Source organism: Chaetura pelagica, unplaced genomic scaffold (genome assembly GCF_000747805.2).
Source record: "Chaetura pelagica isolate M959 unplaced genomic scaffold, ChaPel_1.0 scaffold161, whole genome shotgun sequence".
NCBI classification, from domain to species: domain Eukaryota; kingdom Metazoa; phylum Chordata; class Aves; order Apodiformes; family Apodidae; genus Chaetura; species Chaetura pelagica.
The window spans coordinates 280,519-296,728 of record NW_009951965.1 but is presented as its reverse complement, the minus strand read 5'-3'; the positions used below and the strand labels follow the sequence as shown (position 1 = coordinate 296,728).

The 16,210-nt window shown below is 35.9% G+C and overlaps 1 protein-coding gene across 2 annotated transcripts in view; it reads right to left on the bottom strand.

The window, feature by feature from the left end:
- Nucleotides 1–16,210, bottom strand: part of SYT14 (synaptotagmin XIV) — a 61,486-nt gene that overhangs the window by 19,993 nt on the left and 25,283 nt on the right. For both annotated transcript variants that reach the window (XM_010000899.1, XM_010000907.1), the window contains exons 3-4: nt 4,551–4,819; nt 1,509–1,958 (exon numbers count right to left, since the gene is read on the bottom strand). In XM_010000899.1, coding sequence (XP_009999201.1) covers nt 1,509–1,958; nt 4,551–4,819 — 719 coding nt within the window. The remainder of the gene's footprint in view (nt 1–1,508; nt 1,959–4,550; nt 4,820–16,210) is intronic.

Here is a 16,210-nt window from a genome sequence, read left to right as displayed (position 1 = left end):
CCCAAAATGAGACCCTTTACCATCACATAAAATAAATAACAATCTCAAGAAAAGAATACAGAAGAATAACCATTGAACATACGGTATATCCCAATCAATCAAAAGCCTGGCCCTTTCATTTGCCTCTTCCACTGACTTGATAAATTTTATACTAGAACCTATTGATAACACACACAAATTTAGCAAGTTAATTCTGAATAGTCAATGTTTTGTTTCATAGGGTGCTTTTTGCACTAGCTGTGTAACTAGGAAACTGTGAATTAGTGAAGTTCACACTGGTAAGTGAACCACTTCATCCTTGGAATAGACTGATTTGTACTTCTTAAGGAATCCCAAAAAAGATGTTCTAACGCCAGTTGATCCTTCATGAGAGCGAAGTTTTAGTCTCTGCTTTTACTAAGTCTAATTATTATCTTTTTAGTAATTAAATAACAATTTAGTAATTAAATACAGTGGCATCTTATTTTGACTGTATTTTGTAATAATCAAGTTCAAAAGAAATGGAATTTCAATTGACCTAAAACTTCTCTGAAAATGCAGAACAAATTAATGAATTTGTTACACCTGAAAAAATATTTTCCTTTCTTTCTCGTCTTTTTCTTTTATTGATAGTATTTTCTTTTATTGATAGTTTAAAAAAAACCAACCGAACACATATGAAATAAGGATGTCCTTGCTAAATCACCTTCTCTTTCCTCAAGAGCACATATGCAGCTTTAAAGCAACATTCAAGCATTCCTAGTGTAGGAAACTGTGACCACAACAACACAAACATTCTTTTTCTACACAAAAGCAGACTTAAATACTTACAAAATAAAAAAAGGAGAAGCTGATTACTGCCTATACAGTGATTTGTGCTATTTCATAGTGATACCTAGATTTACACTTAACTACTGTTGCTTTGGTTTATTAAAAATATTAAATTATTTTTGGGGACAGGCAGGTGTCTTTTTCAGCAGAGAAAGATCCTTTTCAGTTTGAACTACTTTTCACACTATTTTTCACTTCAGACTGAACCAGAAATCAATTATTTACAAGATTCTAACCTGAAGTTACTAAAAATGGCCTTGTGCTTTCAAAACTCCTCTTTCCTCTTTCTTGAAAGAAAATAAAGTATTGCAACCAAGATTTAATTGCAACAGAGGGAGGGCATTCACCAGTGTAGTGGGTTTTATTAATTGAAATGCTGGGGGTAGCAAGAGTAAAAACTACACTATTAAATATATATATAGGCATGTATGTTTATGTACAAATATTCACCACTATATCCCTATTTATAAACTGGACATTTCTCAGTAATTGCAAAGAAAAATATGGGCAGCTTTTGCAGGTAGAAAGCAGATGCACTTACAGAAGCTATAAGGAAATCATCACTGTGCTAATATGGGGCTATGACTGTTGAAAAAAATCGAGTGGATGTGATGACTCTATAAATATACACACTATTCTTACAAAATTCAGGCCACTGTACATCACTGTATTCTTATTCCGCCTCATTTAATACTCACAGACAGACTGTAAGAAGGTTCCAGTATCACTGGCACCGACATCTTCCCTTGAAGATTCAATTTTGTTAAGTAAAAAATCTTTTCTCCCACAATCCTCTCTTTTTTCATGCGACGTATGCTGTACAGTCTAAAGCGAACTGCATAATTCCCAATCATCTCAGACTCAACGTGATTAAATTTGAATGTCTCTGTGAAGACAGGGCACGGTCCCCGCTGGATGCTGGTTTTTGCTTTCTGCTTCTTTATAGGGAGAAGAACTAGGTGTACTTGCCACGAGCTTCCACCTGTCCTGCTGTATGTGGGAATGTCTGTGACAGCTGTCACTGTCACCAAAAGCTTCTGTTCCTGTGAGTCATAGTCAAAAGTCACATCCAGTGTGCCATATTTAGCTACTGGCTCAGGATCAAAAGGTTTAGGAAGCTGTGAAGATGATCCTCGAGCTGACATATCCTGAAGAAGAAAAAGAAAAAGCAGCTTTGAATTTATTTATTTATTTGTCATATTCTATTATTAAATCTAGCCTGGAAATACATGGCTTTCTCTAAGCAATATGAAGCAACTATGATCTTTCTGTTCATTCCATAAACAAGGTAATTAAACATTGAAAGCCTGAGGAGATGGCTGACTAGCAGCCAAGAAATCAAAAGACTTTACCTGGCCAATATAGCCAAAAGCCAGGAGCCATTCAGACAGAGCTCAGACTAAATTAGGCTGTATTCATGATCTCCGCTTCTGTGCCCCACATGTTAAAACACATACACATTTGTTAAGATATAACTACCTTATTTTACTGTGAGCATATGCACATTTTTAAGTCAACATATTACAGTGCTTTAAGAGCTGGATAGTGATTGAGAGCGCAGTGAGATACCAGCAAACACAGGAGTTACAACACCTACTTGCACATGCAGCTCTTGCATAGTTCTATAAATATGCCACAAATTACCATGGCTTTACTAAACCATGTATTTTTAAAACAGCTAGTTTGATAAGTGACATTGGAACACTAAATATTTACAAGTACAGGTCAACCCACTGTTCATATAATAAATTACTCCAAGTCAGTAAAACACTTCTTTCCAGTGTACTTTCTTATAATCAAAGATATGCTTGTTCATGTACATGAACAAATGCTGTAATAGAGCCTTTTGGATTAAAAAAAGTTATACTTTTGTTTTAAACTGGTTGCTACATGGCCATGGGAATTCATTCCTCTGAAAGCTTCATTCTTCAGGTCGTTAAGCGGCTGTAAAAAGGTTGGCAATATTCTCACTTCTTTTTGGGTACACAAAGAGGAAGAACCAGGATTAGATTTGCTGCCATCCATTAGGGTTTGAGGACCATGTGTACACACTATGTCTTTACCAGCAAAGAAGTTCATATAGATTGTGGTCCTACCTGATCATCAGGTAACATATAGACAGTTAGGTACTGGAACACCTTGCATTCACCTAGCAAGTGGGTCTTCCAGATGTTGCACCAACACCTCAGGTATGCTACATCAACTTACCAAGAGGTCTACCAAGACAGAAACAGCTGCTGGCACATCAGGACTGAGCCCTAATACGCACTTCAAAACTTCAGATAGAGTCAAAAGACAAACCTATACCAAAAAGACACTCATGCACATGACATAACTAATGTAGACTTATCTGTAGATATTAGTGCAGTAACTGTTTGTTACAGACATTTCAAGAAAAGACATGTCAGAAAATATTATTTCTTCATAGTAAAAATAAATAGCTATCATTACAGTTGATAGCAGAAAAGGAAAATTAAATTGAACAAATCACTGTATCAACAATTTTAAAAAATTATCTGGCTTGTTTTTTTTCATAAAAGATGTTTTACATTATGAGGTGTTCAGTTTGAAAAGTTCTAGTAGCTTTTCTTTTTTTTTAGTTGTTCAATAAGCTATGTGAAAGAATAACAATTTTAACTTCAGTTCTTACAGTGTGAGTTTTCTAACTTGTTTTTAAAAAAATCACTCTTATTAGGAGCTTGTTTGAAAGTTAAGATGCCATAAATCATAGAATCATAGAATCTTAGGGGCTGGAAGGGACCTCGAGAGATCATCTAGTCCAACCCCCCTGCCAGAGCAGGGTCACCTAGAGTACATCACACAGGAACTCATCCAGGTGGGTTTTGAATGTCTCCAGTGAGGGAGACTCCACAACCTCCCTGGGCAGTCTGTTCCAGTGCTCTGTCACTCTCACAGTAAAAAAATTTTTTCAGATATTCTCCTTGAACCTCCTATGCTCCAATTTACACCCATTACCCCTTGTCCTATCACTGGTCATCACTGAGAAAAGCCTAACTCCGTCCCCCTGACACTCACCCCTTACATATTTGTAAACATTGATGAGGTCACCCCTCAGTCTCCTTTTCTCCAAGCTAAAGAGACCCAGCTCCCTCAGCCTTTCCTCATAAGGGAGATGTTCCACTCCCTTCATCATCTTCGTAGCTCTGCGCTGGACTCTTTCGAGCAGTTCCCTGTCCTTTTTGAACTGAGGGGCCCAGAACTGGACACAATACTCCAGATGTGGCCTCACCAATGCAGAATAGAGGGGGAGGAGAACCTCTCTTGACCTACTAACCACACCCTTTCTAATGCACCCCAGGATGCCATTGGCCTTCTTGGCCACAAGGGCACATTGCTGGCTCATGGTCATCCTCCTGTCTACCAGGACCCCCAGGTCTCTTTCACCTACACTACTCTCCAGCAGTTCAGCCCCCAACCTGTACTGGGACATGGTGTTGTTCTTCCCCAAATGTAAAACTCTGCACTTCCCAGTGTGAGTTTTCTAACTTGTTTTAAAAAAAATCACTCTTATTAGGAGCTTGTTTGAAAGTTAAGATGCCATAAATAACAATCTGAAATCCTACTGTAATATTTTCTGACAAAGTTAGTTGTTTTCTTTAATGAATGAGCTGCAAGATTACTGTTCATATCTCTTTACATGGATTATTTAAAAAAAAAAAAATATCTCTCAGACAATTGCACTGCAATATGCTTCAGAACACTCAACTATTTTCATTTACCTCTGGGCTAAGGACAGCTGTGCTATCACTTGGTACATCCTCTTCGTATCCTTTGTTATGAAAGCTTTCTATTTCATGTCCCGTGCTTCCCTCACTTGGGCACTTATACGAACATCTTGGACTGTTGCTACACTGGGAGTATTCACATTTACTGTCTCCGACTTCAGAAGGTGTACATGACAGATGAGGAGAACCACTATCATCGTGGTATGGAGGCGGCTGCAGTTCATCTAGTGGAGGTGTTCTTCTCATCCTCTGAATGCAGTTTGCTGAGAATTAAGTGAAAATACTTTACTTACTTTCTGATTATTTACTGTTGAATGGTTCATTGGAAAACGCAAAGTCCAAGTACATGGACAGAGTATTTAAAATCTACAAGTGTAATTTTTTTCTACTTTACGTTTTCAATTATATAATAAATACTACTGAAAAATATTGATTTCAAAAGGAAGACAAATGCTCTCTCAGATCAAAGAGATGTGGGAAAAAGCAAAGTATTAGAAATATAGTCAGAATGGGGCGTGTAAACCATATATATATAATAAATACAGTACAAATATGACATGAAAAAAATTCTAGGCTTGAATTTCAGGAATGCTTACCTTGCAAAAATCTTTGGATATCTTAAGTCATATTCTGTGCAGGTGCTAAGGTAACAAAATGCCTAAAGCCATAGTATCAAACTTCTGATTACCTCCCATGCTGTTGCTCACCCAGGGAGATACTGAATTGAACTCTGAAGACAAATAAGGCACTAATAAAGATGGGCACAAGCCTATTCACACAAGTGAACTCTGCTCACCAGTGAATTTAACATGGGAATCAGTGCCTCAGTTTCTTTATTAAGGATCAGCATCTATAAGTTAGACATTAGGTCCAGTCACTGAAGACAGTAGAAAATGGACAATGAGCAATCTTGTGCTTGGGATGAATACCTGAAGCTGGCCATCTTTGCTTCTCACTTACACTAGCTAGACAGGAAGAAATGTAGCTATACATCTACAAGGATGTAGATCCTTGTTATCTATTCAAGAATGCATGGCTATGGATACATAAAGCTAATTAAAAATAATTACATTTTAATTTTTTATCTCATATTTTACTATGCAGCATTATACAATTGACTGAAGTTGGGAAAAGATAGCAATGTGTGCAGTAGTTGAAAGGAATATCAAGCATAGGTAAAACCTTTTCACATTTTGTTTACATCTTTCATAGAGATTTTAATGAAGATTTCGATGTCTCTTCACATGTAGAATTAACTTGTACACAAAAATTTCAAAGCAACAGTTTTCTGATGTCAGACTTCCATTCACAGAAAAAAAAACTACCAAACAAGGAAGTTTGAATATTAATATTCAAACTATTTAGGCTTTGGTTTCAGAATATTTTTTTTCCACATGATAAAGGTGGTACATTTTAGTTTCATCATCAAATGTTTCTATACAGGATTTCCCTGCCTGTGTCCTATATTCTCACCAAGTACATCAATCTTCTAACTGCTTCAGAGGTAATACCAGTTGTTCAACCTATCACATAAACAGATTATGCATAACAGTTACCCTTTACACAAGGCTGAAAACACAGTAATGTGGCTCTACTGGGAAATAAAGTATTTGCAAGAGGCTCTCTTTTGCTTTCCTTTTCATTGGAAGTCTAGGAATGACTGTGGAATGCAGGAACATTTCACAGCTTCTGGGACTTGATGTAAGCCCAAACCATCACAGCTGCAGTGCACACCTTCCATGGGAAGCAAACCCAGACGTGTTGGCTAGGAGGGAGGCAATGTGCACTGCAGATCCCCAAAGCTGGGAAGAACATGGACACGGTATCTCCTGCACAGATAAACATAGGCTGCAAAGATAACTGGGGAATGCATGGCTCTTCTCTAGTTGACTTCTCACTGGGTTCCTAAAGGAACTGCTTGTAGCTTTAGCTAAGGCAAAAGAGTAATTAAAACAATGCAAAGCACTCCTACCAGAGGATACCACGGTCAGTAATCTTCTCTGATAAACCCATCAGAGCCAGTCTACCACTGAGAGTAATCCCAAGCCCCTCTTACACTCATGCAAAAGGTCTACTGTTGTTAGTTAGCCTAGTGCCACTAACTCTTGAAACTCCAAGTCCCATAGGGCTGGAAAGGAAAGAGCAGGCAGGGAATCCTATACTTGAAACAGTCATCAGTCTGGCAGATACACAGAAAACCTTACATATAAAATGGAATTATGTGGGACAGTCAGAATCCTGAAATTGCCACACAGGAATAGTGAGAAAGCTGCATTTGCAGAACATGGAGGGATCTGGGAAAGCAGCTTTTATATATATATGTATATATATACACACACGCACACATACACACTAGATAACCTGAAGACAGGACTTCCTTTTCATAATGTATATAATTGAATATTCTAGCAAATTTAGAGCAACAACACTTCAGCTCGTTGTTGCTAAAATGCTACAAACAGCCTTAAATGAGACAGCAACTATCACATAGCTATCACTGAATTTCTTTCTTTCCACTTGTAGTCTAGTCTGCAAGGACTTTTTACCTCCTAGCTTTTCCACAATCAAAAGAAATGAAAGCATGTCTGGGTAACTATCAACACCATTATTGTCTTACATGAGTAAATAATCGACTGTGTGACTCACTTTTTTCACTTTCATTAACTGCATTATATGTTCCTATGGGAAAACTGCACAGGCTGTGTGACACAAAAGATACTTTTAATGTAGGTGGGGAAGAAGTGAAGAAAATAAAATTCTTATTAACCAGCTGTGATTCAAAAAAATCTCAGAAAAAGCTGAAACACTGGGGCTGGTTTTAACTATTTATTTCTGAAAGTTTATTTTACCAAACAGAAATAGCATGTAGATTCTTAAAACAGCCAAGTGGGTTTAAAAAAACTTATGGAGATCTCTGCCTAAACAGGCATAAACTGTTTCTGAACACAGGGCTTCTTTAAATAAAAATACCACAGTTTTCAAATGAATTGTTAAAGTGAAAACATCTAATTTTGAATAATTTCCCCTTCCCCTCATTAAATGATCAAATAAAATGATCATTTCATGTTAGGATTCTCTGAAAATACTGCAAATTTGAACGACATGAAAATATTTCTGATGACTGACAATACCAAAGACACATGATAACACAGACAGAAGTGAATACTGATACTAGGTATTTTCCTTAAAATTACATAGAAGTAACAAGAAACATAAATAATCCATTTGTTAACAATATTTTGCGTATGTATCAGTTTAAAATGAAAAAAAACCTGCTAAGGCATGCTGGTCTATCACTAATTGTATTGGAGAAAAACATTTGGAACTGAAAGGAAAGCCTTGCTCTGAAGTGCTGCATATTTACGTATAGAACCACTATCTATAACACACCTTGTACCTTTAACTTAAGGTGTAAACTTCCACAGTTACACTTCTGCATACCTGTATACCGCGGCGAAGCCAAAGGACACCTTCTGAAGACCACTGAACATGGCTAAGAACATCTGCTAAAGAGTTACTTTTACCAAGCAAATGTTTACTCTGAAATCTAAAATGAATTGTTGCATCAATTCTATGCAAGTTTTCCATGAAACTTACTGCTCCCAAACCAGACAGAAATAAATTTTGCCAATTTCCCCAGTGAAAATTAATCATATTAAATTACCAGATCATTTTGGACAAGACAGGGTGAACAACAAGCCAACACATATCACAAACCTGAAAGAAAGGAATAATCAGATAAACCAAATCAGGTCTATTCTGAGGTTCTTACCAACCACAAAATGACACAAAGAAAGTTAAAGGGATGAAGATCCCACATTCAGTTTTCTACCCAAAATATGTGAAATCATGGTGCATTCTCAGAGAACAAGTGAAACCAAGTTATTAACAGATATTTAGTAAACTCTAAATGGAGCACACAGTGCATTGTTGTCAACAGGCAGATTGGAATAGTCAATCTTTTATGGGTTAACTGCTTTAATTAAAATTTTCAGCCTTCTGTAGGGGGCTGGGAAAACACTCATACTGTGGTAACAATAAAGTCCTTGCTCAACAGCTGAAGAAGCCTGAATTATAAGTGAAATACCTGGCAAAACCAAACAGATTAGCATTTTGCTGGTACACTCAGAAATTACAGCATGTAAACTGTCATTAGCACGTTTTAGTCAGAAGTAAATAAAGATCTTATTTTTAATACTGTTTGTTAAACAATGAAGGTTCATCTGGTTTCATAAGTCCCTTTACAGGGTACTGACCAAAAGCCAAGGGGTGAGGCTACATATTCTTGCCACCAACTCGAGGGACTGTTAGTAAAACATGACACAGTAACCATGGTCAAAATGAGTATTTTTTCTGGAACATACGATTGGTAACTACGAGAAAATACACAAATTTTGCAGTCATTTGTCCAGTTTAAAGATAGATGAACTTACTGTAAGAAATTATTTTTCTTTAGATTTTCTGTTACTATTTGAACTTTCTGCTCCCAATGCTCCTCACTTCTCCTCTCTGTCCTGGCACCTTGTGGACCATGCTAGACTGTACATTTCACCATGAACCTGGTGATGTTCCTTTCCTTGTTTACAATGTTTAGACTTTGCTATCTTAATTAATTTTCCCAAAAGTTGTCAGCAGCAGCACAAACATAAGCTTTCTTAGCCCATATTTTCTGAGTAATTGCATGAACATTCAACTCTTATGATATGGGAAAGGAAACTATACTTGTGGTTTTAATTCCACTGTCTCCTAAGGAGTAATAAACTACACTTTTGCCACTTGGAGTTTCTTTAAATATTCATACTATTGTGGGAGACAGCATTACTGCAAAACTTCTTTGGGAATCTAATTTCCAGTTCCTTTAAAACAAATAATCACTATAGACATTAATAATTTTTCTTAGTCAGATTTCGTAATTATCGGGATATCTTCATACTGAAACAGTACCTTTTCTTCCCCCAATATATCTCCACATACACTTCATAATTACTTTTTTTTAAAATCTAACGTAAATCTCAAGTTTTCAGCCCTTCAAGGGTTTCTATGTAAATGTTAAGACAATTTAAATAAAACATAAAATGAATTACATGTTTAAAAATTTAAGAAACCTTTCTTATTCTGAATGATTAAATATCCTTAGAGATTTCTGGTATGCAGCACAGACAGTCCGACTGGAATTTCCATGTTTGAACTTTTCTACCACCCAAAAATATTACGTTGACTGAATTAACCCACATTATGAGGAGTATAAAATATGAACATTAAATATTGAATGAAACCTCAGGGCTCCCCTTCCTTTAGAATGAAAAGCTTACATGCATTTCTGTGAGGAAAAAACCCCATTCTTTCACAATGAAATAAATTATCTTAGCATTATTCTGCATCTTTTTCGAAAGAGTTATGGCATGAGTCTTGCTTACTGAAAAAAAAGGGTATATAGGATTGGTATGGGGTCACTATGGACAACTGGAAAAAAAACAACTTATCAGTTTTCTTCTTGTATTTGCCACATTTTCTACTTTTATTCACAGTTGAATTTTATTCTACATTAGGCAACTCATTGTCAAACAAAAAAGTACTCATATCTGTTTGGGTTTCTTTTTTTCCTTCCTTAGTAAAAAAATAGTTCTCCTTTGTTACCTAACATTTAGAAAAATCCATGCACTATTAGCTTCATCCCAGGCCAGCAGAAATCAAAACAGCATTGCTGACATTTACATTTGATATCACACTAAGTTCTTAGCACTGCATTTTCCTCACCTTCTAAGGCTAATTCTACTGGTCATTCATGCGATAAAAAGATTGTCAACTGTGTTTTAATAAAACTAATCCAAAATTGCTGAATTATCTTTAAATTCAATCCTTAAAACTTCAATTTTCTTCCTCAGGAAAGGCTGAAGACTAACTGAAGCTACTGATACTCACATAGTAACTTTTTAATTTTATTTACCTGTTTACATAATGAGCCTGCAGATCTACAGCTTGGTTTTGTCTGCTGACAATAGAAATGTGCTCTTTTCTGCATCTATTAGAGCACTTCTGATTTCTACAATTTTTCATTCAATTTTACAGAGCAATACAGAAAAGTGATGCACTGCTGAAAAACTGCAAGCTCTTTCCAAAATTAGCCCAAATTAGAATATTTGAACTACAAATACATTATTAAAGCATTATAGTGAACTAACTGTCAAAGACATTCTTTTGTATCCTTCCCAAATATTTTGGTCGTCTTTCAATGAAAATTATACATTAGCATCTCTTGAACTAATTTTCTTTCAATTTAAGTATCATTCTATGACTCCTTATACAGTATTCCATGAATTTGACTAGGAAGGAGTTGTGATACCTGGTCCTGTATTTATATTTTCCAGCTGTCCAAAATACAGCTAAATACTGATTAATCCTATTGGTTCGATATCTTAATCTCTTATTGATGCAAATATATCAATAAAACAAGGCTTCTGGAAGTTATTTTTTATGTGTGTTTGTTTTATTTTATTTTTGCTCTTCTTTTTTTGAGATCTACATCCAGCTCTAAAGCTTTTCTGGAGCAGTCATCTTTAAAATTGAAATAGTAAGTTTATTTGCCTTTCTTTCCATAATTATATTTCCTTAGGTAAAGCATAATTTCTACTAAGCATATTCATTCACCTTCTTAGGTACAAAAACTTATTTTCAGTTGGTGGTTTAACTTTTACTGTTTTTATAAGCAGCCAACTTTCCTTTATACTACCTCTCAGATCACTATGTTGGCTAACTCCTTTGCACCTCTGATCATTTTTCCTAAGTTATCAAAATTGTTAGAAAAATACCACTTTCAAAAAGAGAGTAAGTTAAATAAATTCATAGACTTTTTTTTTTTCTTTCCACCATTTTAAAATACACAAGAAGTCCTCCCTGCTGAAGGTGAGTGACAACTGGCTTTGAAATCTTAAAGAGCGCCTGAGTGACACGGAAATGCCTTTTATAATTTGTGGGAAAATTTGCCCAAATTTGGCTATCTCACCAGCATTTACAGATGCTTAAGAGAAATTCAGAGCAAGAAAGCTATAAGCTTTGAAACCTGTACCCACTGTAAACCATGTCAGGACTCTGAGAATCCCCACTTCTGAACAGTGTGTGCATACTAGCATCCCCTTCATACCTCTGGACCATAGCAGCTGGATGTGGGCTCAGAACATATATTCCTGTCATTTCTATACTTCATTTGAGTACATTTTTAACTTTAAATTATAGTTCAAAATTCAGTCAAGTTTAATACTTCTACAGCTGCAGTATAACGTACAGAAGCTGAGCAGCAGAATAAAGTGCTGAAAAGGTGAAAAAGATCCCACAGATGGCTAAAATCAATTCCCAGCAAAGCATTGCAACTAACAGCTAATATTCCTGTACTCTTCCTGCTCTCATTCTATTTGGTCTCAAATTAGGAAAGAAAGCATGAATAGAAAGCAAGATCAATGTGTTACGTGTATCATTTTCTCAAATATTTTATTTTTGCAACTCATTTTGGGCACATTCATTTTTTTATTTGAAAAAAAAACAACAACGAAGTTTTCAAAGCGATACAGGAACACCCTCTAAGTTCTCAATAATTATTCATTTGATGATATACACAAGATCACGTAATTAGTAGAATAATTATTTTTTCCATACTTCTGCTTTAAGTAAAACTACTTCTTTCACTAAGAACCCCTTCTGCAATTTAAAAGGCACTAACTTAATAGTTTCTTAAAACTGCATTTTATAATTTTTTCAAAAAAAATTTTGTTAAGTTTCCTAGTATTTTAGCTGTTTATTACTAACCTGACTGGTGAAAATGTACCAGGAAAGATACCTTCTATCCACAACTGCTTCCAGAATAGCAATACAAAGCCTGCTTTGATTCACTTCCTTTATTTTCATAGCAATTTTGAGAGCAAAGGATGCTGTGTTAGAGTGAATCACTATCACACAGCAGCACTACAATGATTCTGCATAAGCCATTTCAGTAGGGGCATGAGTTAAATTTTCTGCCCACCTACTTAAGTTATGTAGATGCTCCGAATTTGGATATCACATAACCCTTAATATATAATACAGTAAATACCAGTACTACTGTAACAGCAGAAGTTAAAGTGTTTGGTACTTTATAGATGGAGAATTAAAGTACAGGTTTAAATAAGACATAATACAGATGGCTGTGAATCTAGCTCAGAAGTGCTTATAATAATGGAAAGCTTCCAATGAAGTGTGGAACTGAAACCAAGCCTTTTAAGACTAGCACTCTAGATGTTTCTCTCAGGGTTTTTTGTTGTTTGTTGTTGGGGTTTTTTGTGTGGTTTGACTTTTTGTGTATGTGGTATTTTTTTACTTCATGCCTTTTATATTATTATCCTAAAATTCACCTGAATTGTGTACCACCATGGAAAACCTCCAAGCCACTAGCTTCTTAAGAGATTTAACCCCACAGAATTTTCCATTATCATCAGCTCTGTAGTGGAAGAGAAGGAAAACAAAATATATAATATAAATATTAAATTAGGGTGGGGGAAAGTTCAAAGGAAAGAGGAAATTTTTTTAAAAGGCAAAAGGAGAAAGTAGCTGCAATGATTCAGAAAAAAAGAGATAGGTTGTTGGTGATGAACAAAGGAAATAAAGGGAGAGAAGTTTCACAGATCTGTATAGAAAATGAGAAAAAGGGCAGAGAGAGGAATAAAAAGCAGACAAGATGCAAACAGGAATGAAAAAATTAAAAAATGCAAAAATAACAAAAGTAAAAAATATACAGAAAGAAAGGTGAAGGAATCAGGAAAACAAAAGAACACATGACATGTAAAAAAGCAGTTCAGATCTGAGAAAAAAGCAATGTCAACAAAGCAAAGAGATAAAAGAGAAACTGGTGATGTCTGATGGGTGGGAATATCTGTATTTGTAGGTGAACATGTACACAACCTTGAGAACACAGCTAGTTTCATTCCAGGCAAGAAGTTTCCCAGAATAAGCCTTTTTATATGTACTTTTTAGATTTATTATTATTTTGCCTTTTGAGTAGGCAGATGGTGGCAATCATTTATTTAGAACCTGAAAATCCAAAGGACCTTGATTTGTCTTATTTCTCCAGGAACTTTTCCCCCTTCTTTCCTTGACACACTGGCTCAGTGACTTACTTTAGTAAAATGGACTTTATTTCCTGCCATATGTTAAGAGTATTCCTGCAAAAAGGATTCTAGAAAACTCGTAAGTTTTTCTTGCTTTTGAAATAGGTCTTGTAAGTTATTGACCTAATAGGTCAAAATTAGAAGAAATTGTCTAAATATGCTCAAGAATTCTAAAACTTTTTAGATATTAGTGCCTGTAGAAAAAAAAAATGTTTAGGAATAATGGCACTAGTACCACTTTTGGGGCCAACTGTTCAGATAAAGAATGGCAAAATCGACACTGTGAAATCACAGGAAATGTACATGCTTTGAAACTAAGGCATCCTCCCTTCACACACAGTGAGAGGGCTACAAATTCACAGAAAAGGCATGGATTAAGCAGCAGGGAGCATGTCAGGCTGTTCCACTCACTCCAGCAAGACCTCAAACAAATTTCTCCAGGCATAAAGAAATACAATTACTCAAAACTAAATTCCTTGCACTTCTTTGCAGTGCTTCTGAGACCTCCCACTGTCACAGACAAGCTGTTTTACTAGGCTTATATGTAATATATGACGTAGTTGTTGTTATGTTTCCATAGTCGTCATATAATCACAAAACAGGCAATTTTCTACATTTTGAAAGGACTTGACGAATATGAGTCTGGCTGCTGAAGATACCTTCATTCTGTCATAGCACGAGTCATAAGAGCTATGCAAGAGCTTCTGAGGATGAGAGAACAGTGGGCAATGGGTATATTGAATCGAGGGCTCATAAGGTCTACAGAAAACGTATGGTCTTCACCCCTCAAAAACCAGTAAGAGAGGAACTGTCTTCCATGTTATTCATTCAAAGAAACCACAGAGCTGCACAATCAGGAATCAGAGTGCAGGATATCATTCACAAACCATTTCACTTCCCACAACACTAACTGGAAAACCATGTTGTTGTGAACATGGTGTTACACTTACAATATGAAACTTTCTAGCCACTGTGACAGAGTAAAAACATGCATATCAACAAAATTTTGTTTCTCCTGGACTTACGCTAGTAAAACATTGTACCTCATTTGAAACTACTGTTTAATGCTGCTTGTTGAATAAGAGACTTAAAGGTGGTGCACAGCAGTCAATTAGCAAAGTCTGACAGCTACAGCTGCAAAATATTTGTATGATAATTTCAAAACTGAAAATTATTTACTCTCGATGAAATTAGTGTAGCTTCATTAGAAAGTCGGTGATTATCTTGAGAAGTACTACTGGAACATTACAGGAGCTTTGCTACAATGTCAGAAAAAATACAACATACCTCCAGACCTATTACCATCCCACTCTCTCATAATTTGGTGTCAGCAAAGTTTTTAACAGTATAATTGAAAACATACTCAGCAGAATGGTGTTTCACATGGTTCATAACCAGAATGCTGGTTTTTTTTTTTTAAATCTCAGCATTACAAATTTTAATTACTTTATCACAGAATCCTAGGGGTTGGAAGGGACCTCGAAAGATTATCCAGTCCAACCCCCCTGCCAGAGCAGGGTCACCTAGAGCACATCACACAGGAACGTGTCCAGGCGGGTTTTGAATGTCTCCAGCGAAGAAGACTCCACAACCTCTCTGGGCAGCCTGTTCCAGTGCTCTGTCACGCTCACAGTAAAAATATTATTAATGTGAATATCAGGAAAAATTAATAAACTACCTTTTAAAGCTATATATAAAGCCAATATCTGACTGATACATATGCAACAAAGGAAATTCTAATTAAATATAAGGAAAAAAAGAATAATCAGAGAAGCTATAGACTGGAAGAGGTTACCCAGAGAGGTAATCAACAGCCTCGCAAGTTTTATATGCTCTCCTGGCTAGGGTCCTCAGCAACTTGGTCTAACTTTGAAATTAACTCTCTCTCAATTAGGAGATCAGATTAGATGACCACCACAGGTCCCCTTCAACCTGTTATTCACTGGTTCTACAATACATATTGAAAACTTCAATTCAATTGTATTAGTATTATAACACTTCAGGATTAGGATAATCTCAAATACATGTATCTCAAATATCTATAAAGCTGCTTCTATAATAGAGTAGTTCAACAATCCACAGGCAAGTATGGGTCCTCTGCACATACTAATTACATTGTTGCAACCTGCATTAATACATCTACCAGCACACTACCTTCATTGTTAAAAACGAACAAACAAAAAATCAAAAAACACCTAATTGTCACCACCACAAAATAACCAAGCAGACTCAACAAATAATACAAGAAGCAAGAGATTCAGAATACTTTGTTAACTGGTGACATTCTGCTGCAGTATACCTTGCAGCTGACTAGTTTTAGACAGTGTAGTATCACTGAAATGTTTATTTTGATAAAATGAACAAGTCAAGACTTTTAAGTTAAAAAAATCCTAACAGTAGTTTACACACCAAAACATAGACATATACGTAAACACACATATATACATACACTCTCTGTCCCCCCTTCCCGCCCACCCCCCCCCCCCCCCGCCACCCTGCACCCCAACCAACAAACAGTTC